The sequence below is a fragment of the Montipora foliosa genome, chromosome 2, assembly GCF_036669935.1.
Source record: "Montipora foliosa isolate CH-2021 chromosome 2, ASM3666993v2, whole genome shotgun sequence".
NCBI lineage: Eukaryota > Metazoa > Cnidaria > Anthozoa > Scleractinia > Acroporidae > Montipora > Montipora foliosa.
The window spans coordinates 62842931-62865430 of NC_090870.1; the positions used below are offsets into that span (position 1 = coordinate 62842931).

At 39.7% G+C, this 22500-nt stretch overlaps 2 protein-coding genes across 2 annotated transcripts in view; one reads left to right on the top strand and one right to left on the bottom strand.

Annotated features, from left to right (window-relative positions):
• The window catches only part of LOC137991053 (uncharacterized), a 26035-nt gene extending 20621 nt beyond the window's left edge, over positions 1-5414 (top strand). Inside the window, exons 8-9 of the mRNA XM_068836177.1 lie at positions 1-109; positions 1984-5414. The exon at positions 1-109 is cut by the window's left edge and continues 26 nt beyond it. Coding sequence (XP_068692278.1) covers positions 1-109; positions 1984-2310 — 436 coding nt within the window. The 3' untranslated portion in view covers positions 2311-5414. The remainder of the gene's footprint in view (positions 110-1983) is intronic.
• A 4910-nt stretch (positions 5415-10324) lies between these two features.
• Positions 10325-22500, bottom strand: part of LOC137985143 (L-fucono-1,5-lactonase-like) — a 22813-nt gene continuing 10637 nt past the window's right edge. Inside the window, exons 8-10 of the mRNA XM_068832644.1 lie at positions 21099-21212; positions 18744-18810; positions 10325-11699 (exon numbers count right to left, since the gene is read on the bottom strand). Of these exons, the coding sequence (XP_068688745.1) occupies positions 11496-11699; positions 18744-18810; positions 21099-21212 (385 nt within the window). The 3' untranslated portion in view covers positions 10325-11495. The remainder of the gene's footprint in view (positions 11700-18743; positions 18811-21098; positions 21213-22500) is intronic.

Below are 22500 nucleotides of genomic sequence, written 5' to 3' on the forward strand. Positions count from 1 at the left end.
TGTTCCTTTATCCTTGAGGGGATCGGAATATCCCAGGGATGTCTTAGATGGGTTGTTGCTTGCTATCAAAGAATCGGCACCAGAGATTAACACTGATATCTTTCTTGCGGTAAGCTTTCATAATTATTTGTTTGTTTGTTTGTTCTTTTTTTTAACTTTCTGGGACCAGGTCTTAGGGGCCCTAACTTGTACCTCAAAAACCGCTAACGCCATATACATGCATTAGGATACTGGATATAGGCGCGTATTCTACCGACTTAAATACATACATACATACATACATACATACATACATACATACATACATACATACATACATACATACATACATACATACATACATACATACATACATACATACATACATACATACATACATACATACGTACGTACGTACGTACGTACGTACATACATACATACATACTGACGCCCGATCATGACGGGAAAACTTTAATAGCAAAGTACTTAGTATTTAGTTGGCGGGCAAGTGAAATAATCTGCTATTTACCGACTTCAACTTTAAGTCGATATATCACTAGGTGAACCGGGAACACTAACTTAAAGATCAAAATGTTACGAATTACACTTTATTTACGTTTTAATTGTTTCGGGCCTTAATAGCCAGGTTGGAAATGGAGTTCCTAGAATCGATCGACTTCCAACTTATTTTAAACTTGCTTTATTCTGCTCAGTCTTTTCGCTGCCAATCAAACCGTTTTTCGTAATTCTTTTTTCATCCTTTTTATGTTTATTTTTGCTTTCATTTTTCACCAAGACTGTGATTTTGTTGTTAGAAATTTAGCGTAAGCCACATAAGCTCTCTCAATGAGAAGTTTTTGCTCTTCCAGCGAACGCCAAATAAAAAAAGATGAAAAAAGACAGCTCCGGGTTAGAATAGGGTTACCATGCGACTACTCAGACCGGGCCACCTACAAAAAACTAACCAATCAAAACATGCAGTGAGGACAATGGACTGGTAGGTTCTCGTAACTGGAAGTAACCGTCTTTTTGACTTGAAAACATAAACACTATCGACTCCTCTGCGCTATATACACTCTTAGCGATTCATTCCTTGACGGCGAATTATCATAATTAATATTTCGCTCCAAAAATTTAGCTTGAAAACTCATTTTGCGACAACTAAGCTAAGCCGTTGAAAAGCGTACAAAATTTAGGATCGAGACTAGCCAATCAACAAATGGCACAGTTTTCTGAGAGGTACGCAGCACCTCGCAATTTGTAATGGTTTATTTGAGAAAACGATTGCTATTCTTTGTTCTCAAGTAGCCGGTTCGAGAAACTAATTTAGCGGGCATAAAGTGGAAACGGTTGTAATAAAATGAGTGCAGACCGTCAACAAATTGGCGTTAAACTTAAGGTTGCTACTCAGTGGACATCATAGTCACTTCAATGCGTATAGCGGCGTTTCGAACGCTCTTTGTTGGGATGCTGTTAACTATTTATGTATCTTAATTCGCCTAGATGTATTTATTTTATTTTATAGGTATTTATTATTTTCCGGTGACTGGTGGATTTTGCTGGTAATTGTAACATATAATCACCGATGTGGCACTTTGACGACAGAGCTATGCTTAAAATACTGGTGACTGACTGCTGCAGCGATTCAAAGTTAATGACGGGAATATAGAATATTAGAAACAAAGAATTTACAGTTTATTTACGTTTACTCCCCTAATCCATCCACCTCATGATTTACAGTATGATGTTTGCTTTGTGCAATGCTCCTCTTTCTACAGATCTCGGGATAAATTCTCTAGGTTAAGGAGAAAGGGCTCTGTGACCATTTGTTTTTTCTTCGCTAAAACGTGTTAATGAATAGACAGAAGCCACGACTTGAGCCTTGGAATTGTGACTAGACACTGGAAGAGCAGCTAAGATACTGTCTTTGATACCGCATATACCATGGTCCCCAAATTTTCATCATACCTCAGTACTAAACCGTTAATAACGTTTATATTTAGGGCGTCAAGCATGAAATCCTCAGAGCGGCTCAGCAGCTACCGACAGAGAGGTCTTGCAAACTTAATCCATCATTGAAATTATTACACCTGGATGATTACTTGAGGGCTTGCATCAAGTTGACGTGGCGAATGGTCACCCAATTTCCACCACTGAGGCTTGAATATCACACCTTCACTTACAAGAGAGAGTGTCATAAAATCGTGGAATCCCAGGACGATGCACTCGATGGCAGATACCAGGAACACAAAGTTTATTATCTGTGGCCTGGCTTGGTAGATGGAGGAGGAAGAACCATTATTAAAGGCGAAGTTGCTCTAGAAAAGTAGTCAGAGTTAACTTTACACAAGTTTTTTTTTTGTTTTTTTTTTTTTTAATTTTAAATTTTACAATACTAAACAAAATGTACATTACGATACAATAGCCATACAGTACAATGGTAAACACTATTAACATTACAATACAATAACCTACTAATAAATCAAAACGTCAAATAATACATTAAAAGTAGTTCACCTCTATTACAACACTTTAGCAGGCCATATGTCCTATTATTATAAGGAAGATATCTAAGGCACTCAAGAGGAAACCTGATGTTAAGGATTTGATAGAAATATCTATATTATGTATTATGTATGGGGACTCGGTTTATCGCATTGTTGAATCATAAGTAAGGTAAAAACGGCTCCCCTTTCTTTGAAATTATTTGGGTGTTTTCAGTGGAATCGTTCACATACTCATTGTTTTAATTTGATAAATATGCTTAAAATAACGAAGAAAATCATCTAGTTTGGGTTTTCTTTCTCTGTGTCGGCATGACCAGATGTAATATTTGGCGCTCAAAAGGCAAAAGTTTATTTGGAGTTTGTTTTTAGTCAGGTTATCCGGCCTCAGACCCAACGCAGTATCTTCTTGCAATAAAACATCAATAACCTGACAATCTTGCAGCCACGAAGGCACACTATACCAAAAAGTTCTGGTGTTTTCACACTTCCAAAAAACGTGCAGCAAATTTTCTGTTTTGGATTGACAAAAAGAGCATTTTTCGCTTTCTACTACTCCTATCTTTTGAAGGAAATTATTGGTTGCCAAACGGCGATGTAAAAATTTAAAATTGAAGGTTATGAGTTTCGAGTTTTTGGTACATTGAAAGGCCAACTGGTAAGCTGCGCTCCAATCAATCTTTTCATCTTGTGGGACGTTAAGGTCATTGCTCCATTTCTCCTGACACGAATGAGGTTGCGCAATTTTGAAAGAGATTAACTTCTTATATACAAGTCTATTTGGCTTTGCACACTCTAGAAATTTCGTAAACATACATTCATATTTGTGGTATACGTCGTTTTTATGAAGACTTTTGATTGCAGAAACTATTCCAAAGTAGTCAAGGAACCTGATTTTAAGGTTACATTTGTTTTGAAAATCAGTCCAAGTGAGAAAGTTGGTGGAGTTGTCCCATAGATGTTCAACCTTTGTTACACCTTTACCGTACCAATCTTTGTAAAAAACAGGTCTATTACCGATCCGTATCAAGGAATTGTACCACAATGGCAACGACAACAAATGATCCTCAGATGACACTTTTGCCTCAAAAAAAACTTCACTCCAGATTTCCAGAATTTCCTTAACAAAGGGGCAAGATATTGTGGTCAAGCTTGAAATATCCTTCTTATTCAAATTACCTGTTAATAGTACGTCTCCTCCATACTGCTGGAGTTCCAAGTCAATAAAGGTTTTCCAGTTACCGTGGTTATTATGTCAAGGTACTTTTTGATCCAGGTGGCTTTTAAGGATTTGTTGAAAGAAAATATATCCATCATTTTTATTCCTCCTTCTGCGATATCGTTTATCACAACATTTATTTTTATTTTGTCGCCTTTACCGCTCCACAAAAAATTAAAGAAGATTTTGTTGATTTCCTTCAATACTTTTTCATTTGTTCCCAAAGAGGAAAGAATATATACTAATTGAGATGCAGCAAGACTCTTTATTACCGTGATTTTCCCTATAAGGCTAAGCCTGCGAAATTTCCAGCAACCTAATATCACTCTTACTTTTTCTAGTTTCTCATTGTAATTCTGAAGCATCTGGATTTGTCGAGAGCCATACACCAAGAGTTTTAACCTTTTCTCTTTTTGCCATTTGAAGTCAGCGTCAGGGCATAGCTTAAGAGGCGCGTTCGCCTTGGAGCCTATCCATAAGGCCTCTGTTTTTTTTTTATTGAGTCTGAGGCCAGATGTCCTGCTAAAACTATCCAAAAGCTCTATAGACTCTTTTAGAGATTCCTCAGAACCGTCTAAAACAAGTGTTGTATCATCGGCGTACTGACTCAATTTAATCTCGGTGTCCTTTATAGTTATGCCCCTGATCTTCTTGCTTTTGCGAAAGGTTTCGGCCATTATTTCTGCTGCAAGAATGAAAAGGTAAGGCGACTAAGGGCAGCCCTGCCTTACTCCCCTGCTGAGTTTAAAGAAATTACTCGACCATCCGTTGTTAAGGATACAGCTTTCAATGTTACAGTAAAACAATTTTACCCATTTGATGAGAGTTGGTCCAAAACCAAAATGCTCAAGGGTTTTATGAATAAAAGGCCATTCGAGAGAGTCAAAAGCTTTTTCAAAGTCAAGAAAGAGGAGAAGTCCCGGAATATCTTTTGCTGCTGTATATTTAATAACGCTGTCTATAAGCCGTAGATTCTCCCCTATAAATCTGTCTTTGATAAAGTCTGTTTGGTCTTGTGATATAAGCTTAGGGAGCATACTTTTTATCCGGCTTGCTATAGCTTTAGTTGCAATCTTATAATCGCAGTTCAAGAGCGTGAGTGGTCGCCAATTCTTTATCAAATTAGGATCCGTATCTTTTTTTGGAATCAGCTTGATAACACCACGTCTTTGTGAGACTGAAAGCTTTCCAGCATCGTAAGAGTAATTTAAAGCACTAATCAAGATTTGACTCACATCCCTCCAAAAGAGTTTGTAGAATTCACATGGCAATCCATCCGTCCCAGGTGTTTTATCCGAGGTCATGTTTTTAAGAGCCTCCAAGCATTCTTTTTCATTGATTAGCCCTTCGCATAACAGCCGTTCTTCTTTATTCAAAACCTTTTCATTGTGATGCGGCGCAAAAGTGAAAGCTGTGATATATTCCTTTGCTGTTTTGGTAGAACATAGGTCCTTAAAAACGTTTCACATTGACTTAATATCTCTTTATCTGTAAGGGCAAAAGCATTGTCATCTATTTTGAGCTGTCCTATCGTCGCTTGTTTACAGTGCCTCTTTTCCAACTTCAGAAAATATTTCGTGTTTTTCTCACCTTCATCATACCGTACAGTTTACAAGCTCGCTTTTATAGCCAGTTGGCTTCGTTTAACATAAAATGATGTCTGTAGCAACATATTATTGATTATACTTAACAAATATATAGATTCAATGTTGCCGCTCGTCTGTTCAGTATTAGTATTAATCATCTAGCGTTCTATCAGGAGTGCTGTTCTCTGATTGGCTAAGCTTCTCACTATTTATACTGTTGCAGATAGTGAGTAGCTTAGCATTGTGGGCTTGTTTAGCGGCAATCAGATGTCCGCTTCCTTGCGTTTTCTGAGAGTTTTTGAAGAGGATTTATTTGTAATGTATAGATTTACCCAAGGCTAAAAGCGGAGCTTCACAGTTATTTATTTGGATGTTGTTGATGATTAAAATAATCCATCAGGTAAGGCAAATTTTGGACGATTTTGTAGTTTCGGCCCGAAATTGCACCGCATCCGGGTTGGATTACATTGCAATGCAAAAGCTAACCATTAGATTAAAAGGGCTACTGGTTGGGCTGAATTGTAAGCGCTAAATAAATCGGCCTGTTATTCTGGAGAGAGCAAGGGGCTTTTAGTATTGAACATATTCCTCGTGTGTGTGGCCCCACGCAGGCCATATCAACTTGCATGAACGTTTTCTATAGGATTGCTGATCAGCAGAGATTTATGATGGTGTGTAGACTGCGAGCAGTCTCTCTTTTCCTCCAAAACAGTGAGGAAGAACGCAAAACAAGTAAGCGTGCGAGCGTGACGTGAAAGTGACGAGCAGCGATCCCGCGAGCCGCTAGTAGTCGTCTTCCGATGCCATGGCTACTGGCGGCTCGCGGCGTCGTTGCTCGCACGTGTACTTGTTTTGCGTTCTTCCACACGGATTTTCGAGAAACGAAAGACTCCTCCCGAAGTCTAGATGGTCATAATGAAAACGAAAATCATGGGCACATCTCAGGGGAACCAGAGAGGTCACCCCCATCCCACTTTTTTCGAGGATTGACTTCAGACTGGCAAGCACTCTAAATCTCTTCGAACGTTCCTTATACAAAAATAACACACAACCAGCGGTGAAAAACATCAGATATAACTGCATCATTTGAAATTATCTTTTACTTGACGTTTCGTATGCTTCTGCATACACCTTCAGAAGTGACGGTTAATTAAGGGCGTTCGCGCCCATTGCTACTGCGCATTTTTTCGCGCATGTCACGCACACGTCATGCATCGCAGACCACGAAGTGGAAAGTGAAAGCATGTGGCATCATGGGATAGCTGTGGACCCAGGTCTTCTCGGAAATGTCACGCAATGGCGTGATACTGCGACTTTGAGAACTTCGCAGCGATTTTACTCTCTTGAATGCTCGGTGACTCCCATTTTTTTTTCCGTAGATCGGCTTCCTTTACAGGATCACTAACTAATTAACTATTAACTATTAAGTAACAATAGAGGTGACAAAAAACTAACAAAGACAGCTTTTCGCTGCTGACATATTATTTTAAGGTCGGCTTTAAACCTTTGATCAACAGTGTCTCCTTTATTTTACAGTGAGTGTCGGATTGCCCTTTCGCTAAAATTGCAAAATGATCCCATTTTAAAATGTGACCAGTTGATGTAACATGGTCCGCAAGAGCCGACGAATGATGACCATTAATTAATGCTTTTAAATGCTCAGTTTTTCTGCCTATAAACTATAAACTTGCATTGGTTTAAAATAACATGAAATGAAAAGCAAAGTAAGATTTCTCTGTCATCTACCGCATCCTCGTTGCTCGTGCATTCATCCATCCGTATTTTTGGTTTCTTACATCAAATTTTACAGCTTTAGGTTCCCCCTTCTTACGCCATTTTGCTTCTTCACAGTTGTCGTACCCAGATTTCTCTCACCTTATTTCTTGCCGCCATTTTGAAAAAAATCCTCGATGGACAAATTTGATCAGGTGATCTGCTGTGTCCGGACCCGTCGCCATATTAAAAGCCGAGAAGACCCTGGAAACGAGGTTGGAATAGAGATTAAGAGGTGAGCCATCTTTTTTTTTTTCTTCTCAGTTTCATTGTTGATAGCGGCGGGCTTTACGGTTGATCAACACTTTTTCTCCGAAGTTCCCGTCGTTTAGGTTTAACATCAGTTCAGGGAAATATAGAAGGTAGATGTTTACGATTTAACTTCTTTTACTCCTTCAAAGTGATGGAATTCGCGTGTTTTCACTGTTTATCTTTAAGCTGTCATTCCGGAAGAGCCTTTGATATTCCTTGAGAATGGCAGGGTTTGAGGAATTCTGTAATACTGCAGACCTGGATTGTTTCTAAAATTGCTCGATATAAATTCCTTGATGAATAGACCCTTCCACGGTTTTTGGCGCCTTCTTGGCTGGGGGAAACACGGCTAAATTTAAAGTAAACTATGGGATTTTGGCCGGCTTTGAAACACTGTAGCCCCTAAAAAAAGACGGATTTCAACAGGGAAAGTGTCTTTTAAAAGGCATTTATACTAAGATTATTTTCGTGAAATATGAAGAACAGATTCAGCCTACAACGACCATAAACGAATTTTTAAGATTTCATACAAACCCCTCTAAAATCATCACGGCAAATTGCCGCGAAATTAGAAGCAACACGAGAAGATTTATTATTCGAATTTATAAGGACGCTATACCTTCCTAATGGCCTTATTAAATTGTTGAATGAATGATATCAATAAAACTATTTAAAGTAGTTACAAAAGTTGGAAATCTGTCACTTTTTAGCGGCGCTACAGCGGTTCAAAGTCAATGGGGTTAACCGTCAAATGCCCCAAAATTTAACCGTCAACCGTCAAAATCGCAATATTTTTACTGTCAACGCATCACCCTGCCGATGGTCCAATTAAAGGCGTAGACAGGCCAAACACGACGACTATACGTCACTAAAGATACGAAATTGTAAGACCCAAAGAGTTTTGCTCTGACGAGCACATCTGTCAAGGATCTCCCTTTTCTATACGAAATATGGAGAGGATTTTTAAAGATTTTTCTCACCAAGGGCTGGTTTTGTAGAAGCTGCCAGTCGGCAGTTAAATCAGACGATATTATGTAACAAACGGAGAAGTCTTTTGCGCGCTCAGTTTGTTAATCTTTTCTAACCGACATTCTTCAGATATGGACATGTTTACAAGGTTATCTCCTGTGGCGTAATCTGTGTTTATTGTGGGATGTTTTATTCAAATTTGGGCTTCGCCTTTGATGAAGCCTTTCCTGACACCCGGAAGGTAACAGGAGGTGACGTGCGCGCACATCACGAACAGAGTGTCTTTCAAATCTCTCGCCCTTGAGTACACATGTATCTAAGAATGTTATTTTTCTCTATCTGAAGTGTCAGCCTTGAATTTATAGTCGGATGATAGCTATTTGCTAGCTCTGTGAAATTGTTTATTTCTTCTTTGGTTATGCTCCGGAGAGAAAAGATGTCGTTGATGCATCTTTTCTAAAGAGGTGGCTTGTATGAACTTTGTTGGATTAGATCTGTTTCAAGTGCAGCCATAAAAACGTTGGCAAAAGAGTATTGCAATTTTTTTACCCATAGCGGTTCCGTGCGTTTTAAGGTACATGTAGTTTTTCCTGTTAACCAAGAAATAGTTTTCTTTCAAGATAAGGCTCATGCAACAAGGCTTTCAGGAAGTGAGTAGTATATGGATATCGGAGGGTTATGTGTATAGCCTGGGACCACGCTCCGCAGTTGAGGTTATGGAGCGAAAAGGGAAGTAGGGAAAAATTAGCCTGCGGAGCAGCCGTTTTCTTTCCTTTTCCGGGCGGAGATCGAACAAGCGAGCCGGCGATAAAGCGGGCCAGCGCCTGGGGTGTTGCTGGAACGTGATTAGAAGGCTGTGTGCATTCTTTTGGGAGTATCCTCGCTATTCTCATTCCGGATACAGGAATAGCAGAATACACGGAATATCAACTCGCAAAAGAACACATATCTGACAACGGAATGCTATTAGCGAAGGTGACCTGGTATTTATTGTATCTGTGCATGCGCCAGTTGTGTTGGCATGGCGACTAAAAAAAGTTCCCGAATGTTTGGAACACGAAATGTTGAAATATGGCCATAAGTACCAGTTTTTTTGCCGGTTTCCTCGATTTTTCGGTTTGCTTCATTTGCCAAAAACCTCAAGGGGTAAGACGACTAATATTCTTTTGTACCTGTGAGTGCTTTGCATAGTGCAGGACGGCGTCGTAAACATGCTCGGATACAAGGGTTTGTCGGGCAAACCAATAAATGCCAATTTATTTTGGCCAGGCAATAGCACTTTTTTTAATAACACAATCTGATAGCTCTTCTTGTTCTAGCACCGGTAAAGAAACAGAACAAAGGGCATTTTTTTACCAAGCACACCCGCATCTGCGGTGGACATTTTGGATCGCTATGCCATTCAAATTTTACAATTTTCAAGCCGCCGTCGGGCGATCGGCTGGCTGGCAGCGTGTTATTTCGCGCCAAAATTTTTCCAGAAGAACACATATTCCGCCTATTCCGAGTGAACTGTATTTCGGCCATTCCGTTCATTCTGCTATCGTGAGAAGAATGAGCGGAATAGTATTCCGTTCATTCCGAAAACGGAATAAGTCTCAAAAGAACACGAATAGCGTCTATTCCGTGTACTCCTATTCCGGAATAGTACCAAAAGAACGCGCCCTAAGATAAAACTCTCTAAATTAAATAAATGTATGTGTAAAGTGCGGTTTGCAAACGAAATTGAGAGGAGAATCTCGCACTTATCGGGACTGTCACAATTTAAGCAAATCTCTCTTATAGACACCTGAAAATAAAATTGTCCAAATACGCGCGAGAATCACTTCTCAATTTCGTCTATAAAACCCTCTGCAAAGTGAAAAAACATTCTGGAGCGGAATCAGAGCCACCTTAACCTTTTCCAATTTTGAAGAAAAAGATTGAAGAAGAGATAAAGAAGCTAAAGAAAATTCGAAAAGAAGCTTTAAAAAGGTTTCTAGAGGGCTAGGGTAAGCCATCGAAATTATTTTACATTTCATGAAGAAAACCAAGGCATCAGTCAAAGATTTTCAATGCATTTTAATGGCACCTAACAGTCATTTTTACGCTATTCTTTGAGCATTTTCGGCAATTTGAAATTTCAATCTGTAATTTCTGTCTAGGTTTAGTGCTTCTCGGGAAGGAGAGGCAAACCTCACGCTAAAAGAAGGCCCCTCCACTAAAAGAATAACAGATCAAGATATCGATGGAACGAATGATTGTCACTCGGCATTCGCGGTTATTTGGCCAAAATAAGCTCTAACTTTAAGCTACCCCGAGTGCAATCAGTTTTTCGAAACAAGTCAAACGCTAGTCTAATATGTGTTGATTGATTACCTTGCTTAACAAAATAATTCTAAATTTGAATATGATGACATGATTTCGGCTAACAGATGGCAACAAGATGCTATCCTAGGGCTGGAGAATGAACGACTATGTCAGTTCCAGCAACCTTAGACGAACTTGGAGCCGGGAAAGACAAAGATTAATTCACGAAATTTAGCAAAAACTGGCAACCAAATCAAGCAAAACCTAAAAATTACTTGAAGCAATGAAGGAAGGTTTGAACAAAACAGCCAATACAACATACGACAGGATGAGCAAAAGTTTAGCTCTGTTGTTGGTAAATTAAATTATGAAACTTAAATTATGTATCATCGCCAGACACCTTTTGCCAGGAATCTTTGAAATGTGCTGTTTTAAACGCGCAAAAATTGGCGCGAAACAGCGGCACGGTACCAATATTTGAAGTGCTGTGCACACCTCCAGGCACGTGCTCGGCACCCCTATAATTTCTAGCTCGGTTCCTAACGGGCATTCTGTTTGTTCTGTTTACACACGGAAAATTAACCGTGCCGTGCCCGAAAAACAGGTACGGCACCGAGATTTCGGTGTGCCGTGCCAGATTTTTGTGCTAGTGTAAAGCCGGCTTAAAAGTAATTTCTGGGCGGGTTAACATTAAGTTGAATAGCGATTAACCCTTTCACCGCCATAAATGCAAATTGACACTTATAGATTTCACTCTGTCTAACGCCAGGCGATTTTACTCGTCAATGGGGAAGCCCTCGGCGATGAAAGGGTTAAGGGCGAGTAATTAGTAACACAAACACGTATGAATTTTTGGTTTCATCACAGAAGCGCACTGCGCAAAATTCACTTTAGACTAAAAGGAGGAGTAAGGTATCCGAATTTTACTTTTCCGAATCGATTTCGAGCCCGTAGAATTTTACCACATTTTCACAAAACACTGCTTTCTTTTCGCTTTCTGATAGATGCGATACGCACTCCAAGTAAGCTTCAAACGTATTTTTGTAAGAGGCGTCTTTAGCCAGCGTGCAAACGGGCCAATCAGAACCAAACATACAGCGGTCTGCTCCAAATACGACAATCACGTGCTGCAAAGAGAAGATTTTGCACAAAGTTAATAGTAGCAACTGTCTTATTGCAAGTTAAATGCGTTCAACTCAACTCGCGTTGTGGACAAATCGCGGATACGAAGACCAGATCCATGCTTTTCAATGGGTGGACAACGCCATCCACTAAAGAAATCACTATCAAGTTTATTAACCCATCACACCTCAGGCGTCCTAGGACTCACTCACCCAGTTGACAAGTAAAATCGTCTAGCGTCAGACACAGCAAATTCTGTTCTGTCTCACTTCCACGGGTTAGTCATTTGGTCTTGTTTAGCGTTTATATATGTTTTTCAGGTTGATGACGCTATCCACCTTTCGAACAACTAAGGCCAGATCTTTTGTACACAAAGTTAACAATTCATGAGAATCGGACAGCCAAAAGAAACAGGACGAAGTATTAAGTTATCGTTTCCGTATGCCGAAACCCGTTAAGAGACAATTACCTAAATTGTCTAGTTAAGTGCAAGGACCATTTCTCAATTTCGTCCCGCACTTGAAATATATACATTTCTTTCACTCATACACATCGTTCATACGAATTTATTCCCGAAAAGTTGATACAAGCCTTTTTTAAAGAGCGTTTAAGTTATTCAAATTAGTATTATGAATCCAAATGACAAGAGCACGATATAGAATGCTAAGAAACGTGCTATATCTCAGACCTGTATCACATAGTCATTCACAGGTGAGTTACAATATTTGCAAGGCCGAGGTTTACAACAACCGTATCATCAACGCAACTGTTTGCGGGAGCTTGGCACATCAATGCCGCCCCTACAACTTTGAATCATGATGATAGCGCCCTTTTAACTAACACCAATTTGTACCTTAATGAAATAAAAGAGCGCTAATTAATTACTATTGTTATTCCTCCCAACTCAAATACGTTTTCTGATTGGAGGAGAACGTGTCACGTGTCATTGGTCAAAACTTCATGACGCCCTAGGGCAACAACTTGAACTTTCGACTCACACGTGATCAGGCCGTGCACCTTTGAGACGGCGGCAAATCTGTACGCCAGCCGACGTCAAGCAAATAATTTTTATCTGTGTATTGTTCTATTTTGAGTTGGCAGGTATAACAAAACACTTAATGACTGGCCCCTCGGGAAACAGTGAGTTTTGTTTCCCCTCGACCTCAATGTTTCCCTCGGCTTCGCCTCGGGGAACATTGAGGGTCTCGGGGAAACAAAACTCACTGTTTCCCTTGGGGCCAGTCATTAAGTGCTTATTAATGGCCGCACCCTTTCCTTTTCTAACCAATTGGTAGCAGATAAAAGGACTCTTGCGATAACCTTGGAAAACCCCTGGGCCCGGTTGTTCAAAAGCCAATTAACGCTAATCCCAGATTAAAAATCAACCAATGACTTTATTTCTCTACTCCCAAATGCTGTTCAACGCTGATATTCGGCAAAACTTAACATTAGAAGGAGTCAATCTTGAAAAACAGAAATAAGCAAAAGAAACTTTCACCAAAAAGTTGAAACATGAAACAAAAGTTTACGCTAATCCTGGATTAAGTTAATTGGCTTTCGAACAACCGGGCCTTGGTGGCAGACTGTCGAAACGATGGGTCTTTAATTCCAAACTAGAGTAGGATCAAACTATGTCTTGAATGGTCATTCTGGAATAAGGTGGGGTGTTAGGAGCCATTGCCAAACACACTTTTGAACGGGCCTTTATTGTTTTAAAGATGTAAATCGTACTAAATGTAGATCATCTGCAAGTCAGATGCAGCTTACATTCTTAAAATTATTGGTCTTAACTTAATTGCATAGTGTTTTAAATTCATCTCAATAGAGTCAGTTTAGGATGATCTTTGCTAGTTGACGGTTAACATCATATAAGGAACCTGAAACTTCAAAACATCAAATCAACCTCGTTCCCAGGGCTTGGCATTTATTTATTTATTTATTTATTTATTTATTTATTTTTATGCATTCATTCATTTAGCCACACATGTAATAGATACACGACACATCTTGATCAAAAGTTATTAATTAAATAAAGATTGGCGTGACAAGAAAGCCACATCAACTTTGACAGAGCATACATGCAGTTTGACAGGAAACTGTTTTCAAAAGATGTATTCAAAAGCGAAACAATTATCACCCAGCCATGGCACTTTCATGCGTTTTTGACTTGAGATAAAAGTCCCTTCAATTCTCACTCTTTTACCATTACATTTTGACATGTGGCAACACGGTCACGATAACACTGAGCGTTTTAGTAAAAACTTACAGACAATTGTATACATGCAAAGCTTTTTGTTTCCATACAGGGCCTATCGTTAATAGGAGACTTCACTGTTGACAGTTAAATCTTTTGTTATGTAAACTTTGCCAACCATAGATCTCTGGCTGGTACATTTATGACAATAGGTGACGTAACCGTGAGTATTTCAAAAGCTCTACACTAAATTTGAATCAGTCGTAACGTGCCCATTGCCCGCCTCACTTAACATCTCTCAAGGCAAGTTTTAATTGGAAATATTTAATCAACTTCTGAGCGATCTGAGAGTTTCATCGGTGCAATAAAGTGGACGGTTGGTTCTGGTTGTAAGACAAAAATTTCTTGACCAGTCAAAGGAAAATTTGATGAAGGTTTGATTGCATAGTTGACCGCGCTTGTTTCTCTTTCTAAGAAAAGGTTTCCACACTGACGCCATCTCAGTGTCCAAAATTAATCCTAAGCGCAAATTGAACATTTTTTTTATGCAAACCATTTTTCGTTTAAGAAACGTACTTTCTACAACGCTGACTCGGAGATAGTCGGAAAGCACGAGTGCTCTTCGAAGAAGAAGCTTACCGCTGGTTCAACTTATTGGATGTTGAGAAAAAAACTGTTTTAACCGGTTTGGCGAGCGGTTTAGATTCACGAGCTGAATAACACAGCTGGGAGCTGGGAGCTGGAATTTTGCTCATAATCATCCTGGGAGGGCAGAACACCCTTTTTTCCCAGCAAAATTAAAAAGCTCAAAAAAGAATGTTTTATTAGCGTTTGCTTCTACGTGAGAGGCCCTATCACATTTTTGCTGTCGAAACTGATTAAAGATCGTGATTTGGATACTACAGGAACCAACAGGACTCCTTTCAAACAAAAGTACGACTATATCCACTTCCGACGGTTAAATGCCTTCTTTCAATAGGTGCTCTTTGAGGGCGGTGCCTACTACTGTTATTGCACATGCGTTCTGCGCATCTCGAGATACTCGGGTTTACTATGGGTGATGCTTACTTATATGGGGATATCTTTGAGCGGTTTAAAACTACGCGGAGAAAGCAGAACTTACCAAGTGCTCTTGGTATCCAAAAAGAAAATTGGGGGTAACTATACATTTTTCAGTGATAACTAAGCTTCAATTTGGAAAATAACGCTATGCCTTGCTTTGAATTTTAAAGCTTTCTACAAGTGAAGAATTTCAAAAAAAAAGACGAAACCTTTGAGTTTGTAAAACATGTTTCGACAGAAACTTCTGCCATCCTCAGTTAGTCAGAACAAAGCGATGGAAGCAGAATTTATAATAAATTTAAAATGCTAATGTGAAAAATAGTAACAACGGAATGAAGTATAGCGTGAAAATGTAGGAATCAAGAAGATTGACAGGGTGTAATTGTTGATTGAAAGAGGGCTGTTCTCTCTGAATATGAATAGCCTCTTTTATCTTGAGTTGAAAACTGGTGGAGGCGTGATCTAAAACACGAAAACAATCTGCTGAACACGAGGCGTGACAATGTTCAGAATTCTGCAGACGTTTGAAAATGTGAGAGGACCTATCACTGGATAAATGCTCCCTCGCATGCGTGAAAAAATGCCGGACCGTTTCGCCGACGTAAGCAGGCATTACAGCCTGCACATGTAAACTTGTAAACCACACTTGAACGTAGTCTGCGAACGCAGACGTATTTCCGGCGGTCGTTACGGAGCCCGCCAGGGATAGTGTCTTTCACGCCGAACATGTTGCCGATCTTAAAAGAAAGAAAAAACTAGTTTGATATCTAAATCCTTGCAATGGCGCACACATTTTCACGCTATACTTCATTCAGTTGTTACTATTTTTCACATTAGCATTTTCTATTTATTATAAATTCAGCTGCCATTGCTTTGTATCCTGACTAAATGAGGATGGCAGAAGTTTCTGTCGAAACATGTTTTACAAACTCAAAGGTTTCGTCGTTCGTTTTAAAATTCTTTACTTGTCAGCTACTATCAAGACCATTTTTACAAATATTGTTGCTTTCTTAGCTTTGAAAAATGCGTGGTAACCCCCAATTTTCGTTTTGAATTTAAATAACATTTGTTAAGATCTTCTTTTCCCGCACACAGCAGGGCCGTAGCAAGGGGAGGGGCCGGGGGGGGGGGGGGGAGGGGGAGGAGGCGTGCCCCTCCACTTTTTTCCCCAAAAAGTAAAAACACACAAGTATAAAATGTTGAAAATAGAATTTCATGTTTTGAAACAATGAAGATGACAATAATTCCGAATAGAATCATCCCTGATAAACTCTAATTACAGCACCCATTTCATATTTTTACTTTTTTTATTCGGTGATACAAAACTACAGAAAAAAAAAACAGCTAAAAAATTAGAGCAAACAAGAAATGAGACAAAAATGTAACTGTGTCAAATCGTTTTGACATCCAGGCGACTCCCTCTCTTTACTACATTCGTCTTTGGAACACGACCTAAACTCAGCAATGTCCAGTCAAAACCCCCGAAAATTGAAGCAGAAGTCGCTCTTATCCTGGGTAAGGCCCGTATGACTCTAAGGCAACTCAGAGCGTCTAGTGCAGGTAATAGGCTCCTGGTATAGTGACTACAAATTACCGATGAAACATGGTTTCAAGATTCACACACTGCTCTTGTTTTGTTTGGCAATTTTTTCAATATCCATTGGTTTGCCAAGGCGGTGTAGGAAGTGCTAATGAATTGACTTTGTACAACTGTTGAGCTTCCGTTCAGCAAGACAGTCGACGATTTTTTGTAACTCCTGTTAGATTGCTATTGAGAATACCTGGGATGGCGTAGTTCCAATCAGGAATCCATGGAACTAAATATAAATTTTTTTGTGATCACTAAGCCTCTTGGATATTGAAATGCACTGTGCTTTTGTTTAAGAGTTTTCATATATCACAAACTTGAAATTTTAAGGCCCAAAATGCTGGGAACTGCACTTTCTGGTGTGTCGTTTTCTAATATCTTGATGGGGGAGGCATCACCCCCATGCTCCCAGTCCCCGTACAAAGAACGGGGTTACACCCATCCAGTGCGTCCCACCAAATTTTAAAACACAAGTTGCTTAAAATCTTTGTAACCCCTCAATTTTTTTAGGCCTGCCACGGCCCTGTACAGTATTCATAAACCGTGCAAAAATATCTTTGAATTAGTACGCATCGTCCTAGTCTCCTTCGCAGCCGCTCGGGCCGGAGTCACGCGGGGAAGGGGAGCGTTGCGTGACTCCGGCCCGAGCGGTTGCCAAGGAGACTAGCATCGTCCTTAACGGAGTGGAAAACGTCATCGACCTTTGAAGATGTTTTCTCCAAGTAGGAAAAAAGACACCAGGGCCCGGTTGTTCAAAAGCCGATTAACGCTAATCCCAGATTAAAAATTAACCATTTCTCTACTCCCAATTGCTGTTCAACGCTGATATTCGGCAAAGTTTTACATGAGCAGAAGTTAATATTGAAAAACAAATATAAGCAAAAGAAACTTTCACCAAAAAGTTGAAAACAGGAAACAATAGTTTACACTAATCCTGGATTAAGTTAATCGGCCTCCGAACAACGGGGCCCAGATATAGAATTTAACTTCGTTATCCTTGAATGTTTTTATAACAAAATATTTCTTACACTTAATAATATGCAAGGAAAAATTTCTCCATTCTGATTGGCTAAGAGAAATGCAGTTTACAGGTAACAGCGCAGAAAAGAGGTAATTTGGTGCAAAAAGAAGTTACAAACCAAGCATTTCTGATTGGTCAATGATCACAGAAAGTCACAGATAATGAAATGCGATCCCCGGATGATGGAATTATTGGCGGGGTAAGCGTGCGAATTACGTCAAGTTACTCGAATTTTTTCACGTATATTAATAATGAGCTGTCACATGATTTTTCGCGTGCAATTTGGAATAAATGAGTACTCGTAAATGTTTTCAAAGTAGAACAAAATTTCTCGAGCCTGTATGGGCGAGACCAATCTGTCCTAAGAAATTGTTGAAAAAAGATACTCGTGCTTATTTATTATTTTCAAATAGACCTAATCGGCTAACTCAATGTTGTACCCAATTCAAATCTCCCAGGATTAAAGTGCCCCTGTGACCAAAAAATCAATTCACATTTTCCTTTGGATTTGAAAACTATGTTAACAAAACACTAAGTGACCCACGTTTTAAGCCTTGATTTCAAAAAGACACCTCTTTATTTTAACTGTAATTTTCCTATTTAATGGTCCGCCATTACTAACATTATGTTCTTGAGAGAGCTGGATCGAGGAGAAACTGACGTCAAAGGCTCACTAGTTTAAGAATGCAATACGTGTGTACGCCGCAGAATTAATATTTAAACTCACGCTTTGCATATATAATAAGCTGCGTTCACACGCTGAAATTTTAAGCTAGTGAGCCTCTGACGTCACTCTTCCCTGAATCCAACCTTCTGAGGTCCAATCGGTCAGTTTTGAACGCGAGTAATGGCGGACCGTGAAATCCAAAACTTACACTCAAAGTAAACGGCCTTTGGATAAAAATCAAAGCTCAGAATTTTGCCAGACAGGTGTTAAGCAAACACACTTTCAAAATCTGAAGGAAAAAAGGAAGTGGTTTTTTTGATCACAGGGGCACTTTAAGAATCTTTGTGTGTTGTATTTGCATAATAATGAAGCATTCATATGGAAATACCTGGAACAAAACGTTTCATTCCCAAAGGGTTTAAATTGGGTGCAACATTGAGTCAGCCGATTTGGTCTATTGCACTCGAAATCGAGTGATTACCTAATAGTATACAAAATTACTAAAGTAGAAACTTACCTTCACGTAGGAAATAAGGTCATCCACTTTCCAGTTCTCTCGTGAGGCTTCCGTTACAAGTCCAGAACTTCGAAAAAGGGAATAAAAAGGTAAGAAACCGAACGGATTCGAGGCAAGAAAGACTGTTTTAAACTCTTTGCTTGGTTCTTTTTCACTGTTTCTCTTCCTCTCTCTCGGTCTCAGCTTTCTTATGATTGCATTACATCACCACTGTGGAGTCACTCGCTTAAATCAATCGTCGTCGTCTTTACCATAAGGGACCTTAAGATCTACGACGGCGACGTCGACGAAAACGTCACCTCAAAATAGAGCTTTGCTCTAGTAAAAGTCTTTCGCGATTATTCCATCTCGTTCACGTCGTACAATGTGGGCGAAGTATCCTAAAAATAAATTGGTACGAGCGGTTTCAGAGTGAAAATAGGGAATGAAAGATTCCCTGTTGCATGGTCACGTTGTCATCGTAACCTCAAATTGGTGATTTGAAGTCGTCGTCATGCAGAGATCCGCAAAAATATGAGCTAAAATCCGTACCGCAAGTGCAGCACGATGATTTATGCTCTTTTAACCAATGATATCACTTTTTTGTGGCGTTTTCGTCGACGTCGTCGTCGTCGTAGATCTTAAGCTCCCTAAAGGCTGGTTTTCACTACCGACGGAGTCGGAGTCGGAGTCGTAATCAGAAGCGCAGAGCGATGCAATCTGGTGAAAATCTAACTGAGTCGGAAGCAGAATACCGATTCTGCTGATGACTCCGTCGCCTACGATCCAGTGAAAACTGCCTTGTCGGAGTCGGAAGCAGAAGCGGAAGAATAAACCAGTCACAATTCTCGATTCCAAGCGTTGTGATTGGTTGGTTCTTTCGCTTCTGCTTCCGACAATCTAGTTTTCACTGGGTCATAAGCAACGGAGTCATAAGCGGAGTCGGAAGAAAATGGGAACGTTCTGATTCTTCTGACTCCGATTGCGTTGAGCTTATGACTCCGCTTACGACTCCGATCTTTGATTTTCACTAAGTCATAAGCGCTCTTACGACTCCGACTCTGACTCCGTCGCAGGTGAAAACCAGCCTTAATAGAGACCTCAAGCAAGGACGACGACGATGGCTACGACAACGTTGTCTGTAATAATTTTGCGATTGCTCCATGTCGCTCGGCTTGGAATACACATTCCAAGAGTAAAATTGATGAGAACTGTATGGATATTTAGAGAGAAGATTAAAATTCATCGTCAGGTGCTCTCGTCCTCCAAATGACCTCAAATTTGATCATTTCACGTCGTTGTCAAGACGAGAACGGCGAAGATATGTATCAAAATGTAAAACGCACGTGCAGGGAGTGCAGAATTATTGTTTTTGTTATTTAAATCTATTGTTTTAGTGCGTTCTCGTACCCGTCATCGTCGCCCTTGCTTAAAGTCCCTAATCACCACCCCCACCACCATCATCATCATCGGTATTTAAACATAATTATCACCCTGATCACTATTACACATAGGTACCCTGCCGGTGCAATGCTCTCAACCTTACTAAGCTGTGAAGACACTAAGTTCGGAGCGGGTCAACAAGCTCGTGTTCCCGTGAAAGGGCTTGATGAATGAAATGAATGTATATTTCTTGAAATGTGGGGTTTCCACGAAAGGGTGAAGTGATCCTATCCCGAATTTTAAAAAGGAAAGGAAAGGAACTTTATTTAAGTGTCTAGTCTTCTACAGCTGGAGAGCTCAACTGGAGCACTAATTGAGCAGACTGTAAACTGAAATCATTTAAACAAATCAAATCAAATGTTGTTTTTTTGAGGAGAGGGAAAAACCATAGTACCCAAAGAAAAATCGCCCGAGGCAGAGTAGAGAACCAAAAAAACTCAACTCAAATAATGTCGAGTCTGGGAATCGAACCCGGGCCACAGGCGAGTGCTCTCACCCCAATTTATTTCATTCACTTTTATGTAGGTTGCTTCTGACGACCTGATGCAGCATTTCTAGTTCATATACACATATATTACATATGTATTTTGAGTTAAACCAGAAACCCATAAGGGTTGAAACGTGTAACGGCCCCCTTTGCGCTGGGAAACAAGCTTCTGAATATTCAATTTGCTAAGTACCATATTTGGAACAACAAGAGCGAGGGGTTTCCAAATATGGTACTTAGCACTGAAACATTCAACCAATCAGTTCGCACTGAATATTCGGAAGTTGTGAACGCGCGTTACACGTTTCAACCCTTATGGGTTTCTGGTTAAACACTATTCTACATTCAGATCGATTCAGAGCAACACAAGTGAAGACTCTTACTTCAAACGGCTTTTGTTTCAATATTGGTACTTTTACAGCAAATTTAAAAAAAAAAATTCCTACATTTTACAGAAGACATTTGGATTCTGAGCCAACATTTCCATTCCTTTCTTCCATTCGTCTATTTTTCCGTCTTTTATCTCTGGTTTTGCAGCATGGTCGATGACAAACTTCAACCTGCATACAAACACCAAACTCAGTGGAAGTTCTTGGACTTTTAAGGATAGAGAGGTAATTATGGACTTACACTGTGAAACTAGTGTAATTATTTTTTTTTTCTCTCTTTCTCATCTTTCCTCGTTGCACGACATACTGAAAAAAATACTTAACTTGTTTTTTGGTTGTCCATTTTCAAAATGTTTGCTTGTTTTACTAAAACGCAGTACACTGGCTTACAACTTCCCGCCAAAAAACGCGGGTTCCAGCAGTGTGACACTTCGCGTATTGGCTGTTGAGATTGGTATTAATTTTTAGCGAAACAAGGCGGCTGTCGTTAACGCATAGCTAGAAACCGGAAGAATATTTATCCCGCTTGCTACTCGATGCTACAGTGATATCTTTTCTTTTTCGTTCGTTTTTTTTCAATGGCGAGTTGAAAATTTGTGACAGAGATTGTCAAAATTAAGGCCGCATTTAATGGTGTAATTATTTCATTAAATTTTTATTAAATTCTGAACGCTTGGATGCTTGGAAATTAAAGCCAATCAATTGCCAGCTTGGCAACACTTGAAGCAATCCGTTTTCATATTAGGTCACACGGTATATGAGCTGATAACCAAGACTGAGTGAACCAGTCAAGAAGCTAGAAAAGGAATATCCGAGGTCGAAAATTTATTCACCGATACTCATCTCGCCTGGGGTAAAAAATTGTTTCAGTATAATTACATAATAATTATGTGATTATTTGAAAATTTGCATTTTGCTTAAAACAAGTAATTTCTTCGTCTGTCACCTCAACAAAACGGCTTGTGGCCATTTTAAAAAAACCGCTAAGGTAGTTATCGCGTAATAATCACTTCAAGTGCAACCAATCAGCGCTGACAATGTTCAGTAATCACCAATAGATGTAAATGTATACTCTCAGTTGACCACTCCCATATGGGCTTTTCAGGGCCAACGAAGCACAATCAACGGAACAATAGACCAATTCAACAACTTTTACGAATCCCAACTCCCTAGAGGCAAACGAGTTGGCCATTTAGAAGTGCAGCTGTGAGGTGAAAGCAGGGACTACCAGGATCAAATTCAAGGAGTAGTCAGAAAATGGCTTGAAACCAGGACGTCCGGGTCTCAAACCAAACGCCCTAATTACTGAGCCACACTTCTCTGAATTTTAATCAGCCCAAGACAACTCCTCAAGTTTGGTTTACCAAAGGCAGTCTGAATCACAGCAAATAACCACAAAGTGATTGACTCATCCCACCTCAACATAATATTATCATGGAATTCAAAATCGACAAAAACA